The 16,403-nt window shown below is 38.5% G+C and overlaps 1 protein-coding gene across 1 annotated transcript in view; it reads left to right on the forward strand.

Moving 5' to 3' along the window:
- Positions 1-10,474, forward strand: part of piezo2b (piezo-type mechanosensitive ion channel component 2b) — a gene marked incomplete at both ends in the record, with an annotated part of 89,787 nt that extends 79,313 nt beyond the window's left edge. Inside the window, 15 exons of the mRNA XM_079243755.1 lie at positions 201-459; positions 653-832; positions 1,038-1,335; positions 1,595-1,727; positions 2,239-2,386; positions 2,487-2,698; positions 3,107-3,265; positions 4,828-4,975; positions 5,445-5,633; positions 5,876-5,983; positions 6,260-6,429; positions 7,623-7,745; positions 8,002-8,075; positions 8,346-8,547; positions 10,222-10,474. Of these exons, the coding sequence (XP_079099881.1) occupies positions 201-459; positions 653-832; positions 1,038-1,335; positions 1,595-1,727; positions 2,239-2,386; positions 2,487-2,698; positions 3,107-3,265; positions 4,828-4,975; positions 5,445-5,633; positions 5,876-5,983; positions 6,260-6,429; positions 7,623-7,745; positions 8,002-8,075; positions 8,346-8,547; positions 10,222-10,474 (2,656 nt within the window). The remainder of the gene's footprint in view (positions 1-200; positions 460-652; positions 833-1,037; positions 1,336-1,594; positions 1,728-2,238; positions 2,387-2,486; positions 2,699-3,106; positions 3,266-4,827; positions 4,976-5,444; positions 5,634-5,875; positions 5,984-6,259; positions 6,430-7,622; positions 7,746-8,001; positions 8,076-8,345; positions 8,548-10,221) is intronic.
- Positions 10,475-16,403: the final 5,929 nt, after the last annotated feature.

The following is a 16,403-nucleotide window of genomic DNA, read 5'->3' on the forward strand; positions in this document are numbered from 1 at the left end:
GAGTCCAAAGCTCTGCTTCAGAGAACAAAAGCACCTCATCTCAGATGTTTTACTGCAATTTAATCTGCACCTGCCTGCAGGCTGTCCATCACATAAATAGCTAAAAGAAACCTCACTGGTTTTGTTTATTTATCTGTAAACAAGCAACCAAAATTCTGAAATGGTCATGTTTAGTTTTAACCCTCTATGTGTTTGTTCAGGATGTTTTATGATGAGGAACTGGACCAGTCAGATAAATTCTACCAAAGCCAGCCTCTGATACTTCAGCTGTGCTACGCCCTCTACAACATGCTGGTGGCGCACTCAGAGTTTGTGTGCTACCTAGTCATCATTATCAACAACATGTTGTCAGCCTCCTGTGTTACCCTGGTCCTTCCCATAACCATCTTCCTCTGGGCCATGCTGTCTGTGCCTCGGCCCAGTAAGCGCTACTGGATGACCGCCATCATCTACACAGAGGTACCGTCCCACACGAAGACACAACTCCAAAAACAAAAAGTCAGATCGAAGTAAACTTCTGTTTATTTTTATTTTTAAAGAAGTCAGAACAGAGAGACAAGATATTTCATTGTGCTTTTGGATTCAATTTGTTAGTTTTATTCTTGTTTTTAGTTTTGTAAACATAATAACACAGATGTTGCTTTTTCTCTAGGTCACCATAGTCATCAAGTACTTCTTCCAGTTTGGCTTCTTCCCCTTCAACCAGAACAAGATAGATAGGAATAAACCATATCACCCTCCCAACATCATTGGTGTGGAGAAGAAAGACGGTTATGTTCACTACGACCTGGTCCAGTTACTGGCCCTCTTCTTCCACAGGTCCATCCTGAAGGTGCTCAGTCACACAAAATATTAAGTCATTGTCTTGATATCATAAAGCCAGTATGTGCATAGTTTTCCCTCTTTATCAACAATTTCATGCATTTTTTTGGGACCTTTGTTTGGATGAGATGCGATTCTGAGCTTTCCACACTGCAGCACTTGTATTTCATGTGAACAGACTATAAAAAATAAACCATCACTTGTTTTCATCTCAGTGTCACGGCCTGTGGGACGAAGACGACCCCAAAGAGAAGAAAGAAGCTGCTCTTCAGAGTGAATCTGAGGATGAGGGAAAAGACCAGGAAGCAAGTGACAAGGAGTCTGAACCTCCTTCATCACTGATCAATGAAAGGAGAGGCTCCATGCACACTTTGAGGTCCTTTAACTTTGGGACCTCCATAGATTCAGGACATGTCCAGGTACAATCCTCGCAGTCGCAGACCTACCAGCGACGCAAGAGCTCCAGCGGAGGCTCACATGTTTCTCGCCTCTCTTCTGCACGATCTAAGAGAGGTGAACGTACAAGTCTAACACCAATTATTTCATTATGCTTATAATAATAAGATGATTTGTGTATTGCATGAGTGGAAAAACAAGAGTAAAGTCAGTTTTCTTACAGCGTAACAACATCAAATAATAGAAATACTTTGTGCTTGCGTACAGAAATACTACTGTTTGTATTTTCTTGATAGGGTTGTGACTCAGGATGTATCAGTGACTCAGTGCCATCTCATGGATCATTTCCAGCTCAAAATGTAAATTGTTTCCACAGGAAGTACCACTTCCCACAACAGCAGCCGGAAGGATGGCAGTCAGGCCAGCGTTCATCAGAAGACCCGTAAAGAGATGATACTAGAGAAGCTGAGGGAGCAGTTCTTTAAAGCCAAAGCTTTTGTGATAAAGCGGTACGATAAGCCATCATTACTGTTTGGAAAAAAAAAAAAAAAAGGGGCAGCATTTTCTTTTTATTCTTTCAACTCCACCCATGGCTACTGTGTTGGCTAACACTAAAGTACAGGAAAGACTGTGACATCATGGCATCAATGAGAAATATGCTGAGAATAATGTAAGAGCTTCATCGTCAGTAACACATCAGCAGAAAACCTTTCATGGATCTAAATTTAGACCTTTAATTACAGCATTCCCGTCTGACTGTTCAGTGACATTTTGGTAAAAGCTGCAACAGACGATCAGAACGTGGTTTTGTGCTAAATTTAATCAGGATGAAACGAGTGGTTTCTGAGATGTTACGTCTAGAAGAGCAACTGAAAGCCAGATTCTTTCTGCTGTGGTTTTCTTACTAATGACATTGTGTTTGATTTCACTCTGTTATAAACACCATTAATGCAACAGGAGTGTGGACATGCAAAGTGACTTGTTGACACATTTACATAACACCAGCTCCTCTGTTTCCAGGTTTATGGAGTTCTACCTTCCCATCAGGCAATTCTTTTACAACCTGATCCATCCAGAGTACAGCGCCGTCACAGACGTGTATGTACTGATGTTCCTCGCTGATACTGTCGACTTCATCATCATTGTGTTTGGATTCTGGGCGTTTGGTGTAGGTTTGGATTTTAAAAGTAAAAAAATAAACAAATTTATTGTTTTTGTTTTTAAGATTTGTCTCAAGTTGACCTTGAAGTGTCGTGTTTTGCTTGTAGAAACATTCAACAGCAGACATTACTTCATCTCTATCAGAGGATCAGGTGCCAGGACCCTTCCTAGTCATGGTCCTGATCCAGTTTGGCACCATGGTGGTGGACCGGGCCCTCTACCTCAGAAAGACTGTTATGGGAAAGGTCATCTTCCAGGTCATTCTGGTCTTTGGGATCCACTTCTGGATGTTTTTTATCCTGCCTGGTGTCACGGAAAAGTGAGAACTTCATCTTACTACATATTAGAAGATTTCAGAGTCATTGAAAGTCCTGATTTATTAAAGTTACCAGAAGGTATTTAGTAGTTTCTCAAGTTTCATCGAGGTAAAATATTATAATTATTGAATTTCCCTTAAAATGAATTTCCTTTTGGGGATTAATAAAGTATTTTTCATTTCATTTTTCATTTCATTTAATTTAATTTCATTATTCAAAGAATTTTCCTTCTTAGAAAGTCTCAGTCAAAGAAAATCTGTCCGTTGTTTGTCATGTAATCAGTTTAATCTCAACACATTTAATACAGGTTCAAAAGGTGTATATGGATTATTTTTCCCCCTCCAGCTGAAATTAATATCTAAAGAAAACAGTCCAGTTGTATAACTGTGTCTCTGCTTTTCCTCTGGTAGGCGTTTCAGCGAGAACATGGTCGCTCAGATGTGGTATTTTGTCAAGTGTATCTACTTTGGGCTGTCAGCCTATCAGATCCGTTGTGGTTATCCCACCCGCGTTCTGGGAAACTTCCTCACCAAGAGCTACAATTATGTCAACCTTTTTCTGTTTCAAGGGTGAGTAAAGAAAACTTGAACTTCTTCCAGCTGAACCAACATAACCAAGACACTGGAAACAATTCATTTTACACCTGGTGTCAAGAAATTACACCAAGGTGCTTCAGTAGCTGTAACTAAAACATTTGCAAGAGGAATAAAATTAGTAGAATTATTCTTTTTATCACACATTTCTTTTCATTAACTTTTATTTTCCATATTTTTCCTAGTTGCTAAAGTCATTTAAATGATTTTTCCTTAGCAGTCTACAATCATCCCACACAGCTTTAATTCAGTTTTCTTAAGAAATAATTAGCTTCAGCTCCGATTTGAGCCACATATTGGCACATATTAATTATTTAAGGTCTGATTTAATATTCTGACTTTACATATTTTATGCTTACAAATGTTTTCTCCAGACTTTAAGGTGACTTTAAGACTTTAAGACTTTAAGACTTAAAGGTGGTCTGAAAATTAGCAGTAATGACTAATGCTGGCATGTGGGCAAACATCTAAGGTGTCCATTTTCTCTTTTCTGATCTGATTCCTGATCTTTTCACTGTCACATATAAATATCCTTAAACAAATGTTTGAGATGTCACTTCATGGTAAAATTTTTGTATTTTATAAGTCAAGTTTAGCTTATTTATATAGCTCAAACTCATAATCAACATAAAGCAACACAAGGAAGATTAAAAAACATAAGACAAAAGTTTGGATCGTAAAAAAACTAAAATCTCATAAAGTAAAAACTTGTGAGGATAGAAATGTTTTCAGTCTGCATTTAAAAGAAGATACCATTGTAGTGGACCAGTGTTATGTGGCAGGGAATTCCACAGAGTAGGACTGTAGTGACTGAGAGGACCATGAGCTGATTATTAAGTGTAATCTGGGAATACACAATAGACCTTAAGGGCCAGTTTGGTATGTATTCAGAGAGCTGTAAGAAGCACCTGTACTGCTCAAAGTGCTGGAGTGATGTGTTTACACCTTTTGGTTCTGGTTAGAAGCAACATTACATGGCACAACATACTTATTTTTAGTTTTACATAGAAGTAGGAAAGATTGCTCAGACAGGTTTTAGTTTTATGGGCTGAGATTTGAGCCAGATATCATCTCCTTTGATTAAAGATTAAATGATTAAAGAATGCATAATAAAATTGTACAACGGCAGCACGGTGGCGTAGTGGTTATCACTGTGGGCTCACAGCAAGAAAGTTGCTGGTTTGAGCCTCAGCTTGGGCTGTTCACACAGTGGCCTGTCTGTCTATGGACTTTGTATGTCCTCCCCATGTCTCTCCGGGTACTCTGACTTCCTCCCACCATCTAAAGACATGCATGTTAGGCTAATTGGCTACTCCTGTGATTAACTGGTGGCTCCAGCTTCCCCACGACCCTGAATTGGATTAAGTGGTTAAACCTCAAGCTATTTTGTTACTTTTGACAGGAAAATAAGGAGCCTTATGCCAGAACTTATAACAGTGTTATAACAAAGTTAGCACTGGATTCTCTGAATAAAAAATCTCCTGTGTGTTTGTGTGATCGTTGGGACAGATGGACTAAAATGTGTCTGTGCTCTGTAGTTTTCGACTGGTGCCTTTCCTGACGGAGCTGCGAGCAGTGATGGACTGGGTTTGGACCGACACCTCGCTGTCTTTGTCCAGCTGGATCTGCGTGGAGGACATCTATGCTCACATCTTCATCCTCAAATGCTGGAGAGAGTCCGAGAAGGTGTTTATCACACAGGCATCAGTGTATAAAGAACCTGTCTGTTGTGTAGGAATTCAATCAGAAATTTATTTTATTCATGTCTTTAAATAATTTTTTTTTGTTTGTTTGTTTTAGTTCAGCCTTTATAATCTTGTTGTTTTGTGTATTTTCATCCAGTCCATTCTGTAAAATGCCTGCTTTTCATGGAGTCACAGAAACAGCCTATACATTAGAGCAGGAGTGTCAAACTGCAGTCCTGGAGGGCCGGTATCCTGCAGGTTTTTGTGTTCCCTGTGCTCCAACTCACACCTGACCGACACTCAAACAGGTTGACAAGAAGCTGCTGGATCCATTGATTTGAATCAGCTGTGTTAGTGGAGGGAAACAACAACGGCCCTCGAGGACTGGATTCTGACACCCCTGCATTAGAGGATATGTTGTTAATACATTTAAAAAAAGGATCACTGGCTCTCATGCCATCCCTCTGCAGAGATACCCCCAGCCGCGAGGCCAGAAGAAGAAGAAGGTGGTGAAATACGGGATGGGAGGAATGATTGTGATGCTGCTGATCTGCATTGTGTGGTTCCCGCTTCTCTTCATGTCCCTCATAAAATCCGTTGCTGGAGTTGTCAACGCGCCGCTGGACGTGTCTGTTGAAATCACACTGGCTGGTTTTCAGGTGACATTACATGATCATTTAAAGCAATTTTTATGTTCAGATACTGAATATCTCTGATGTTAATCTACACAGGACCAGGTCTTTATTGTGATGTGACTGAATGTAGCCTGATGAATGTGGTCGTATTTTTATTTCATTCTTTCATTTCATTGCTGCAAGTAAACAACGGATTCAGAGTTAATCACAAATGTCCCTTTTTTTTGGCCTGAATGTCTCTTTAAATGTGATTTTTCTTTTCATAGCCTATTTTCACCATGAGTGCTCAGCAAAGCCAACTGCATAAGGTGTCAGAGTCGGATTTTGTCCAATTCCAGAAGAAAATCTACTTTCCCGATGAATCCAAGCAAAATGTAAGTTTATGATAATTGTGTTTTAGAAATGTAAGCATGCATGATAAAACATTTAAATGTAAGATGTGTAGGCTGCATGGTGTCAGCTATCACCACTGCTGTTAACATTTACCTTCTATAAACCTGATCCAGTAGTTAACATGTGGCACTACACTTTGTGCAGCTTGTAGCTTGCTGATATGAACAAGCTGCCTTTTTTTTTTTTTAAAGAGTCAACACGGCTTTAGTAAGCTGAAAAGCATTGACTGAAATGATTTGATATTGTTCTGTGGACAGGAAGCCTTGCAGTGGCTGGAGAAGTATGTTGCAGACGACCTAATCATCGCTAAACTGAAAGGCAGCTCTAACTCTCTATGGACCATCAGCCCACCCAGCAGAGGCAACCTGATAGACATGTTAAACATGAACGAGACCTTCCCCATCACCGTGTCCTGGACTATACAAAGGTAACAATCACAAATGATCACGTGCTATTTACATACTGCATTTATTCAATTCAGTTTTTTCAATTTAGCTTTAATTGTACAGCACCATTTCACAACAATGTTGTCACAGGGTTCTTTACATACACATAATTTCAAGCCAGTTATTTATACATAGTCTATAATAGAAACCAACTGATTGCATTGACTGCATGACTTTGATCCAATCCCCCATCCTGAGCATGCACATAGCGACAGTGGGAAGGAAAAAACTCCCTTTTAACAGGAAGAAAACCTGTGGCAGAACCCGGCTCAGGGAGGGCAGCCATCTGCCTCGACTGGTTGGGGTGGAGACGACAGGAAAGGCAGGACAACATGTACAACTGCACTTAATCAGGAAGACCTGCGGAAAAAAAGAATAAATAAGTTAGAGACGGCAATATTGGCATATATTAATACATTAGAGAAATAGAACGAAGTACTTCTCAGTGCATCAGGTGACATCCCCATTGCTACATAAGTAATGGATGGCTAGACTACCCATAACTATAAGAGCAAAGAGCATAACCTGGACAGTTGGGTCCCGTACATGCAGACTCCAACTCAGGAGATGCTCATATCCTAACTATAAGAATCACGATAAAGGAAGGTTTTTAGCTTTATCTTAAAGGTGTGGAGGGAGTCTGCCTCCCAAACCCACAGTGGGAGCTTTATCTGCTCAGTTTATGTTTCCAACAATTCCAACAACTTGCGAAAATTTAATTAAAATCCGTCCATAACTTTTTGAGTTAACTTGAACACAAACAACACAAACAGATAAACAGCGGTAAAAACGTAACCTCCTTGGCGGACATAAGAAAAAAGTCTTGGATCACGCAAGGAGCAAAACCAGAGGGGCAGGAGCCAAGACAGGGTGCCACTTTCAGATCTTGTGAGCTCCCCAACATCACCTACACCAGCTTTAAAAAACAATAGTCAAACCTCATCTCTCATTCTTGTCACATAGTAAATAAAACACAAATGAAACGTATATCTTTGCACATCATGTTCTGCCTTCCGTTTGCTCCACTCAGCAGTAAGAACACACCTTTAGCAGGGAATTAAATGATGTAAGTCTGGACTAAATCATCCAGATGTTCTCCTGATGTGTTTGTGTGTGAAATTATCTTAGCTTTAGATTGACTAATCAGACATGAGGCTGTTTTTCCTGTTTTCAGAAATCTAAGTCTTGGTGCCCAGGCTGAAACAGTTTCTGGGAAAAAATTGATAGATCTGAGCGATGACATCAAAAAGGCTCTTGCTAAAATTCTAAGTGGGACAGGAAACGTGTCTGAAAACGTGTGAGTATTTCATCTGTCGATCTTCTTTATGCTGGTTTTCTGTGCACAGACAACAAGCACTGGGGTTAAATTTTAAAACTACATCAAATGTAAATAATCTAATTGGTGGATTTTATAGCTGATTACAAAACATGTAAAGTTAAACATGGCTTGCAGTTAAAATATAAAGTATAATATCAAATTAAGCCAATTTTTCTCTTATATATTGACTAAATAAAACTCAAAATGACGATTTAAGGCTTCTCTTCTTCTGCAGGACCATACCAGATATCATCCCTCGCTATATTCGAGCCCCCAAGGACTCTGATGCCACACCTGTCACGGAGCTGGGTGAGGAACTTTTACGTTTTCCTTCGCAAATATGACGACTTCATTATAAACTCATTATTCCATAAGTTCTTGCATAGATTTGAGTCACCTTTGCAAATTTATCTCAAGTACAATGTATTGAATCTTCACAATTATAAACTTTCTTGATCATAAAAACATCATATCATGATTGTACATTTATAGTTCTGCACATGGAGACTTTAAAGTAGCTGTTTTATTTGTTTTGTGTTGGTTTTATATTTATTTAATGATTAATTTCACTGTTTTTAGTTGACAACAAGATGGTTGACATTACCCTTACCTTGAAGCGAGCCCAGGGATCCACAAGTCAGTTACAAGAGTGGTGGATTGTCAACCAGACGACATCTGGCCCAATAGAGGAGAAGGATAAAAAATATGAGGCCGGCCTGGAGATCTACATATTCAGCGATCAAGTCAGCCCACCCAGTTTGGGATTTCTGGCTGGATATGGGTATGTCCTGACCAGGAGACAGGATCCTGCTTTAATACTTAACTAAAAAGCGTGTCCTTTTATTCCAGCTACACATTTTTCATTTGATATTTTATGAAATGTCTAAAATTAAACAGCAGCTGATTGATTTTTTATTGAGGATTGATTTCTAACATTGGCTGTGGCTCAGTATGTACAGCACTCATTAACAGCCTGTATGGCAAAGAGATACTGAGCCAACTGTGTGGCCTTTAGTGTGCAATTTTGTTGTTATTAATAAAACATATGCTCAGTGGATGACATAAAACGTGGTTTGCACTGTAAAACACTTGGTATTAAAAAGCAGTGGATTTACGTGTACCATTTAAAACAGCCTGCGATGGACTGGTAACCTGTCCAGGGATCTCTCGAATACAGGCGGCTGAAATGAGTTTCCGCCGCAGCTGCTCCTCCACATGAAGAGGAGCAAGTTGAGGTGGCTCGGGCGTCTGGTCAGGATGCCTCCTGGACCTCCCTGGTGGGGTGTTCCAGGCACGTCCCTCTGGGAAGAGATCTCAGGGAAGACCCAGGACACGCTGGAGGGATTATATCTCTCAGCTGACCTGGGAACGCTTTGGGTGGGATTCCCCCCCGCAGAGTTGGCAAATGTGGCTGGGGAGAGGGAAGTCTGGGCTTCCCTGCTTAGGCTGCTGCCCCCGCGACCCGACCCCGGATAAGCGAACGAGCATTAATTTTTTTCACTGCTGCTTTCTGCAAAATGATTTTGTCTTGTTAAAATATGATTGTAACATCTATTCCCTCAGCTTCCTTTCCTCCGGCAGAAAACATTCTTGAAGCATTTCATTATTACAAAGATGTTTTAGAACAAAGACCAACAAGACACACACACAAAAAAAATCTGTGACAACAGCTGATTTCTTACAACAGCTCAATAACAAATGACAGATTCTGAACTATGTCCTTATTTTTGCCTGCTGGTAATGTGATGAGATATAGAAAACAGTTTAAAGTTAACTATAGGGATTTAATGCTTGACTTTTCAGACTTTCTACTTTTGCATCAAAGCATTTTTTAGTAGATTTTAATCTTCTGACCAGTCTAAAATGCTACATAAAAATGGTACATTTTATTTAACCAGTTGAGCTCCGTGCCTAATTTTTAAACCTCTGCTCATAAATTGCATCCCCATGCGGAATGAGTTTATCTCTACAATCACAATTGTTGTTGTAATAAAGGGAAAACTTCTAAAATCAGTTATGCATTAAAATGCAAATATCAGCATTTGTGTTCCTGGTGAAGTAGAAAAGAAAATAGCACTTGGCACTTTGTAGCCTGTGTAGAGATCTGAGAGCTGGAGTGATATTTTTCCCTTTTTCTGGTCTTTCTGAGGGAACGAGCGGCAGTTTTCTGAATAAGGTTCAGTCAACTTAGTTATTTTACATCAACTAACAGAATTTTCTAACACTGAAGTAAAGAATCGCAGTGAGATACGTGAAACTTGTGGATGAATGATATGAAGGATGAACTAACCGGTCAGGAAGAAGAAGCATTTACTCTCAGACATGCAGTTTCTCCGCATACAAATGTGATCATCTCTTTTTTCACTACATAATATTACACTTCAAATCAAGCAACCACCAAACAAATCCACATCCTGAATATTTCCCTCTTCTTTTTCCATGTTTTCTCCTTTAGTATCGTGGGCCTGTACGCCTCTGTGGTTCTGGTCATCGGTAAGTTTGTGCGTGAGTTTTTCAGCGGCATCTCTCATAACATCATGTTTGAAGAGCTGCCCAACGTGGACCGCATCCTCAAGCTGTGCACCGACATCTTCCTCGTCCGAGAGACGGGGGAGCTGGACCTAGAGGAGGACATGTACTCAAAACTCATCTTCCTCTACCGCTCGCCAGAGACTATGATCAAGTGGACCAGAGAGAAAACTCAGTGAAGGTGGACGAAATGCCTGAAGTCAAGTCAGAGCTTTTCAGAGGTGCTGCATGGTCACTCTGTGAGGAGCAGCAAGATCCGCTTCAGCTGAGCTCAGATAGCAGCGACACTGTGTTAACTCCACACAGAAACACTGTTTTTGAAGTAAAAACTAGAGTTTTTACTAGTTAATGATGAAAAGCAGCATAACGGACTCATTACTGAAAATAGAGCACAAATTTGCAGGTGCTACATTCATCTGGTGAAGTTTGGCCTCCAATGGTGAAATATCCATCCGGTGTGGAGTTGGAGATGTTTTAGGACACTTTCTTAAAATGGAAGGAGGCTCGTCACTTCTGTAGGAAGATATTTTCCTCTGACTTATTCACAGTCATGCAGTAGGTTGAGATAAACTGGCTGCAGCGTCTCTCTTTAAGGGCTTCCCACTGACAGATATGTGCACAACGGTGATAACACGAGTAAAATCTAAAAGTTTCTCCTACTGGAACGTATGAATCATGGGACAGTGCAATTCTGAACTCCTGTTCTTCCAAAGTTTAGAAGGATGAGAGCAGCAAAAATAACAACGACAAAAAAAGAAACTTTAACACAAAGACATTTTTTTTCTGAAGTGTCTGAGGCACTTTGAAGACAAAAAGCAGAAAACATGATCAGACAATCTTGCCTTATTTTGTTTGTACGAGATGAACTGAAACTTCTTCATCTTTCTCAGGAAGAGCTGTTTTCACAGATACTTAGTGTATGTGTTGTATGTTACCATATGTAGGCTTAGGTGGATCGAAATGAAAGAACATGAGATTATAGAAAAGGTGAGATCTATTTAAATGGCATGAAATATAATGTTGGTGTTGTATAAATGGACTGATGTCAAGTTTGTTTACTCCTCAAAAACAGAGATTTAGCACAGTGGAAGTTTTTTTTTCTTTGCAGGGAATGAAATCTTTGCCAATCATCCACATCTCAACCATCTGCAAGTTGGCTGGAGTTGAGTCCAGCAGAGCGCTGTTTCTGGATCATTGGGATATTTATCAGGCGGTGGACTGTTCTTCGTCACTTTTGAACCTCATTGTTTTAAAAACTGAAATATTTGATTGCTCTGACAACCACAGCTCTGCATCCAGCCATCAAGGAAGAAGGAAGCAGACAACACACATAAAAAAGCTTCCTAACAAAAAGGGCTGAAAGATGGAGTCTTTTGGTCCAAACTATGCATTAAAGGACATTGTAGCATGAGTGAAAAACTTCATTATTGCCATGACTAATTCCCAGTTCATGTATATAGGGGGTTACAATGAGTGTCGGGTCACAGAGGAATAAAATGTGAACCTGTTTGTTATGTTGGTGCGGTGTGATGGAGGTCCAGAGATGTGCAAATAAAATATGTAGAAAAGTTGTTGTGTGTATGTGTGTGTGTGTGTGTGTGTGTGTGTGTGTGTAAAAGGACTGTGAGAGGCATCAGATAATCTGTGTCCATTTGCAGGATTTCAACGGGAATATGGATGGAGAACAGCTGCAGCTGAATAGATTTTGGACAATCCCATGGTTGGATGAAGGCCTCTATTAACTACAAAATTTCCTGGTTTTATTAATGAGTTTTAAAGCATCACTTTTGCTTTTTCACTTAAAATGGGTCAAATTCTTTATTGACATCATTTGAAAATATTACATAATAAAATAGCTTCTTCAAAATAATAAAATTATTTTGCCTATGGAAACTGATTTTTTTTTTTTAGCTTAGTTTGTCCCTTTTAACCTCAGACAGTTATTTTTCTATTACAAATACTCTGAAGAACAGAAAATAATTTTGCAATAAATCCCCTGTAACTGTTAAAGCTTTGCATAAACTTCCCTCAAACTGTGTGTCATCACTCACCAATTGCCTTTAACTGTTGATAACAGGATTAAATGATGTAATTCCCACAGAGATAGCCAACTCAGTTTGTGATGTAATTATTTAATGATAACATCAGCTGGAGCATAGAATAAGTTGTCATCCACAGAGGAAAAAGTGTGGAAAACTGCAGAAACAAAAGCTTTGCAGGAAAAATCAATTAAGAGACAGAGTCAGACAACAAATTTAGATGAAATGTAAAACATAATCTTAAGGTGTAAAACATTATTAAATACAATAAATGTAAAAAAAAAAAAAATAAAAAAAAAAATAAAAGCAACATTAAAACATGCAAGGATAATATTATCATTATCAGTATGCTGTTGGTCTTCAATAAAAAAATTAAAAAAGTATTTGTCAACAATGAAATCATGACCAATCTGTTTTCAAGTATCATGTTTAAGTTATCTTCCAGCTAAATACATGATCTTGTTTCCAGGGAGATTAAGATGAGGACAACAGAACTGGCAAACTGGACATGAAGTTTATTGTTTAGGAGTATACAGTAGCAGTCAAAAGTTTGGGCACATCAATCCACTAAAATCTGAATTGACTGTGACTTTAATTTTCCAGTTAACATTTGCATGTGGGACACATTTTAATTGTAAATTATTTGAAAACTGAACTGCTCATTAAATTGTTCACAGGTCCCACATTGGCTTCAATGTGAATTGCCTACTAAGGTGTTAGCCCAAGTGGATAAGCCTGCTACGTACTGCATAAGAAGCAAACACTTTTTCTTGTTCTCGATGCCCCGAGAAGAAAATTATGTCATTTTGTTCTTACAGATGTGGTTGAAGACAGTTATTGACACATCGGGCTGGCAGAATTTTTTTCTTGTGGGGCTCCAAGAAGTATTGTGTGATTGGTAGGGAATCTGATGTGGGCGTGGTTAACACAGAAAAGCATGAAGTGGAAGGTTGATGTTTCTGCATTTTTGCTGATGCGGGTAAAAGAGATTGTTTTGATATAACAGTTGATCAAAGTGGTGAAAAAGTACAAAAGTGTATACAACATGTGGCATTTAAATACACAAATCCAGCCGCGTGCAAAACCTGCCCTGCTGCAGATTAAGTTTCTCATTAAATATTTAATAACAAGGTTCATTGCATATACAAGCAGATATCACTCCCTGCAGTGGTCCTTGCGCTGTTGCAGATGGTGGAGCATGAATGGACCAGAGAAAAATATTTTTTTTCTTGTTCTTCTAACCTTGAGAGCAACACCGGATCAGGTACACAGAGAGAGCTTGAAGCCAGACTTAAATTACAAGTGTGTCAAGGAAAAATGAAAAATTTTGTCAATTTAAAGTGTCATTATGCTCGAATAATAGCGTATTTTTTCCTTTTTTTTTTTTTTTTTTTTTTTTGCTTGGTCAGGGTCTGTATTCAGTTTTTTTTAAAAGGTTTAATTAACATATTAATCACAACTCTATTTTATAATTAAAGCACTACACAAAATATAAGAGTCTTATAAAATAGCAAAGGAATTGATTCATAATAAACACACCTCTCATAACTGCTCAATTAGACTTTAATAGAAGCTGAGTACAACTGAACAAAGAACAATTTGGGAACCAAAAGAGCCAACTCTTTTCAGGGAGCCGAGTCAAAAGAGCCGAATCTTTGAAAAGAGCTGAAGTTCCCATCACTGTTTGAGCCCATGCTCGTTTACGACCAATAAACAAAAGCGGGAAATTCACAAAGTAAATACTATCCCCTTTTACTGGCCTGACGTCAAAACTTGCCTTAGAAGCTTAAACTTTAAATTTGCCTGCTTACTTTTGGAGAGCCTGCACCACAGAGGTGAGGAGTCAAAAGTCTTTAAGTCTTCGTTCATCGACTTGCTATAAACAGAAAAATCTCAGGTAGCTTGGAACAGCTGTCTGCAGCCGAGCAGCTGATAAGGGAAATATAAGTAGAGCAGAACTGTCAGTGCAGTCAGTTTAGTGAGAGTTGGAAAGTTGTGTGTGTTCTCTTGTGGTAATTATGTAGTTTATAGGATATTGATTAGAGTCTTGAAAGATACTTTAAACAAGAAAAAGTGGAAAGGTGTCGATGAGTCCAGGCCGTACTTCAGGAACAGGCCAACGAAAAGAAACATAAATGTATGGCTAAAATGTAATATTTTAACTAAAGCTGGTTTGATACATTTTAATATGATCTCAGGAAACTCTCAGCTTGTGAAAAAGGTTTAAAAATTAAAATTTATATATAATGAGAATCGGTGTGGCACAAAATGATGTGACAGGTCGTAAAGGAGGCACTTTTTTAAAACAGCTTTTTCTAATGTAGATTAACAAATAATGCTTTATTATAAACATCAATAGATTATTATTTTATTATATAAGTCTTGCCATGTGGTGCAAGGAGAATGAACTTTTAAACGATTTAAAGCTCAGTTCCAATCATGACCTGTAGTTCATACTAGGTCATAAAAAAAAGATAACCCATCTCAAAATCAGATTTTTTTTCCCCCTTGTAATATGGTTTTTGTTATATCTTATCTAAGGTTAGTGTTTTCAGTTTTACAGAGTTTGGTCAAATAAAAAATGCTGGTTTAATTCCAAACATAAAGAGTTGGTGTACAAGTGATAGGTAAACAGGATCGTTAGGCTTTTTTTTTTTAAACCATAAAAATGTGTTTCTGACACAACTAGATGGTGCCATGACATTTATTATGTGCATTCCAGGTGTAGCCATTCCCCAGCAGCGTCATAAGCCTGTACATCACCTCACAACTTTTTTCCAGGTTGCTGGCCTCCCTTTACAAATGAATTTTGATCTATGGCACCACGTCACACACCAGTAACTGGATATCAACACAATGGCTGTTTTTAAACTGGCATTGTGGCTAATTCATCGAAGAAAAGCAAGAGGACATTACTGGAGGAAGAGAGGGAAAGAAAGAGCAATGAGACAGGAGTTAACCTCAGACTGACTTTTACTGGCTAGAGAGAGCTCAGAGTACAGGTAGGATGCAAGATGGATACTGAATTAGCTCACAATAGGTGGCATGCCACTGAGAATATCTGCCAAGGTTCAGTAGTGCCATTTTAGTGCTCTTACTCCAGATAATCCTTTTTTTTTGCCTCATTGCCCTTCAAGACACTTGTTTTATTGTTACTTAGTTACTTTTAATAACTTTTCATCGATTTAATTTCCATTTTCTAAAACAAACTAAATCTTTCATTAAGGGCACCGACTTGACATTTTTTAAGGTAACAGACGCCCAGTCCTCCCTTATCGCTTGGAAGCTGCAAGGACAATATTTGATGAGTGATCTTTGTTCATTTCTAACAAAAGAACAAAACCAGCAGGCTGCCACATTCTTAATTCATTCATTCTGGTTTGATTCAGCAGGCTGGTGTCACAGCTTACTGGGATGAATGGACATTTTCAACCTGCAGTGAGTAAAGTAAAAGCCTGATGATAAAAAGGCCCACTTCAGACATCACTGAATCACTGTATTAAATGTTGTAGGGTGAGTTTTATCGCAGTAACAAATATTTTTAAATTACGTTCCCGTGTTTATTTTTAGTTTGTGTCTTACCAAAAAAAAAAAAAAAAAACAACTTAATTTTATAGCCATTATTAAAACCCTCAGGAAATCAGTCATTTGCTCTGTTTGATCTTAACGTAGTTATAAACCAATACTGATTTTAATACACAGAGAAATGTAAGTTTTAGAGATTAATTTATTTTTAGATTATTAATTGATCACCTAAACTAATGCAACATTCTGTTAAGACACTTAGAATAACTTATAAAACAAAGAGTTGTATATTTCTTTTCCCACTTAGTGGTAAAGCTCACAAGTCAAGTCCTGCTAATGCACACATGCATTGCAGACTCATTTAGGATGGGAGGCATCACAAAAGCATATGAATGTATGAGCATTAAACATCGCTTAAGGGGGAGAAAGCATTAGTCTCATCAAAGATAAATAGCTTGTAGGAAGCTATGCAGTCATTACATGTCTGTCAGGCCATTTTGGTGCAGACATCTGCAGCTGCTGTTAGACTCACTGATATGGAAAA

Source organism: Telmatherina bonti (genome assembly GCF_933228915.1).
Source record: "Telmatherina bonti genome assembly, chromosome: 7".
NCBI lineage: Eukaryota > Metazoa > Chordata > Actinopteri > Atheriniformes > Telmatherinidae > Telmatherina > Telmatherina bonti.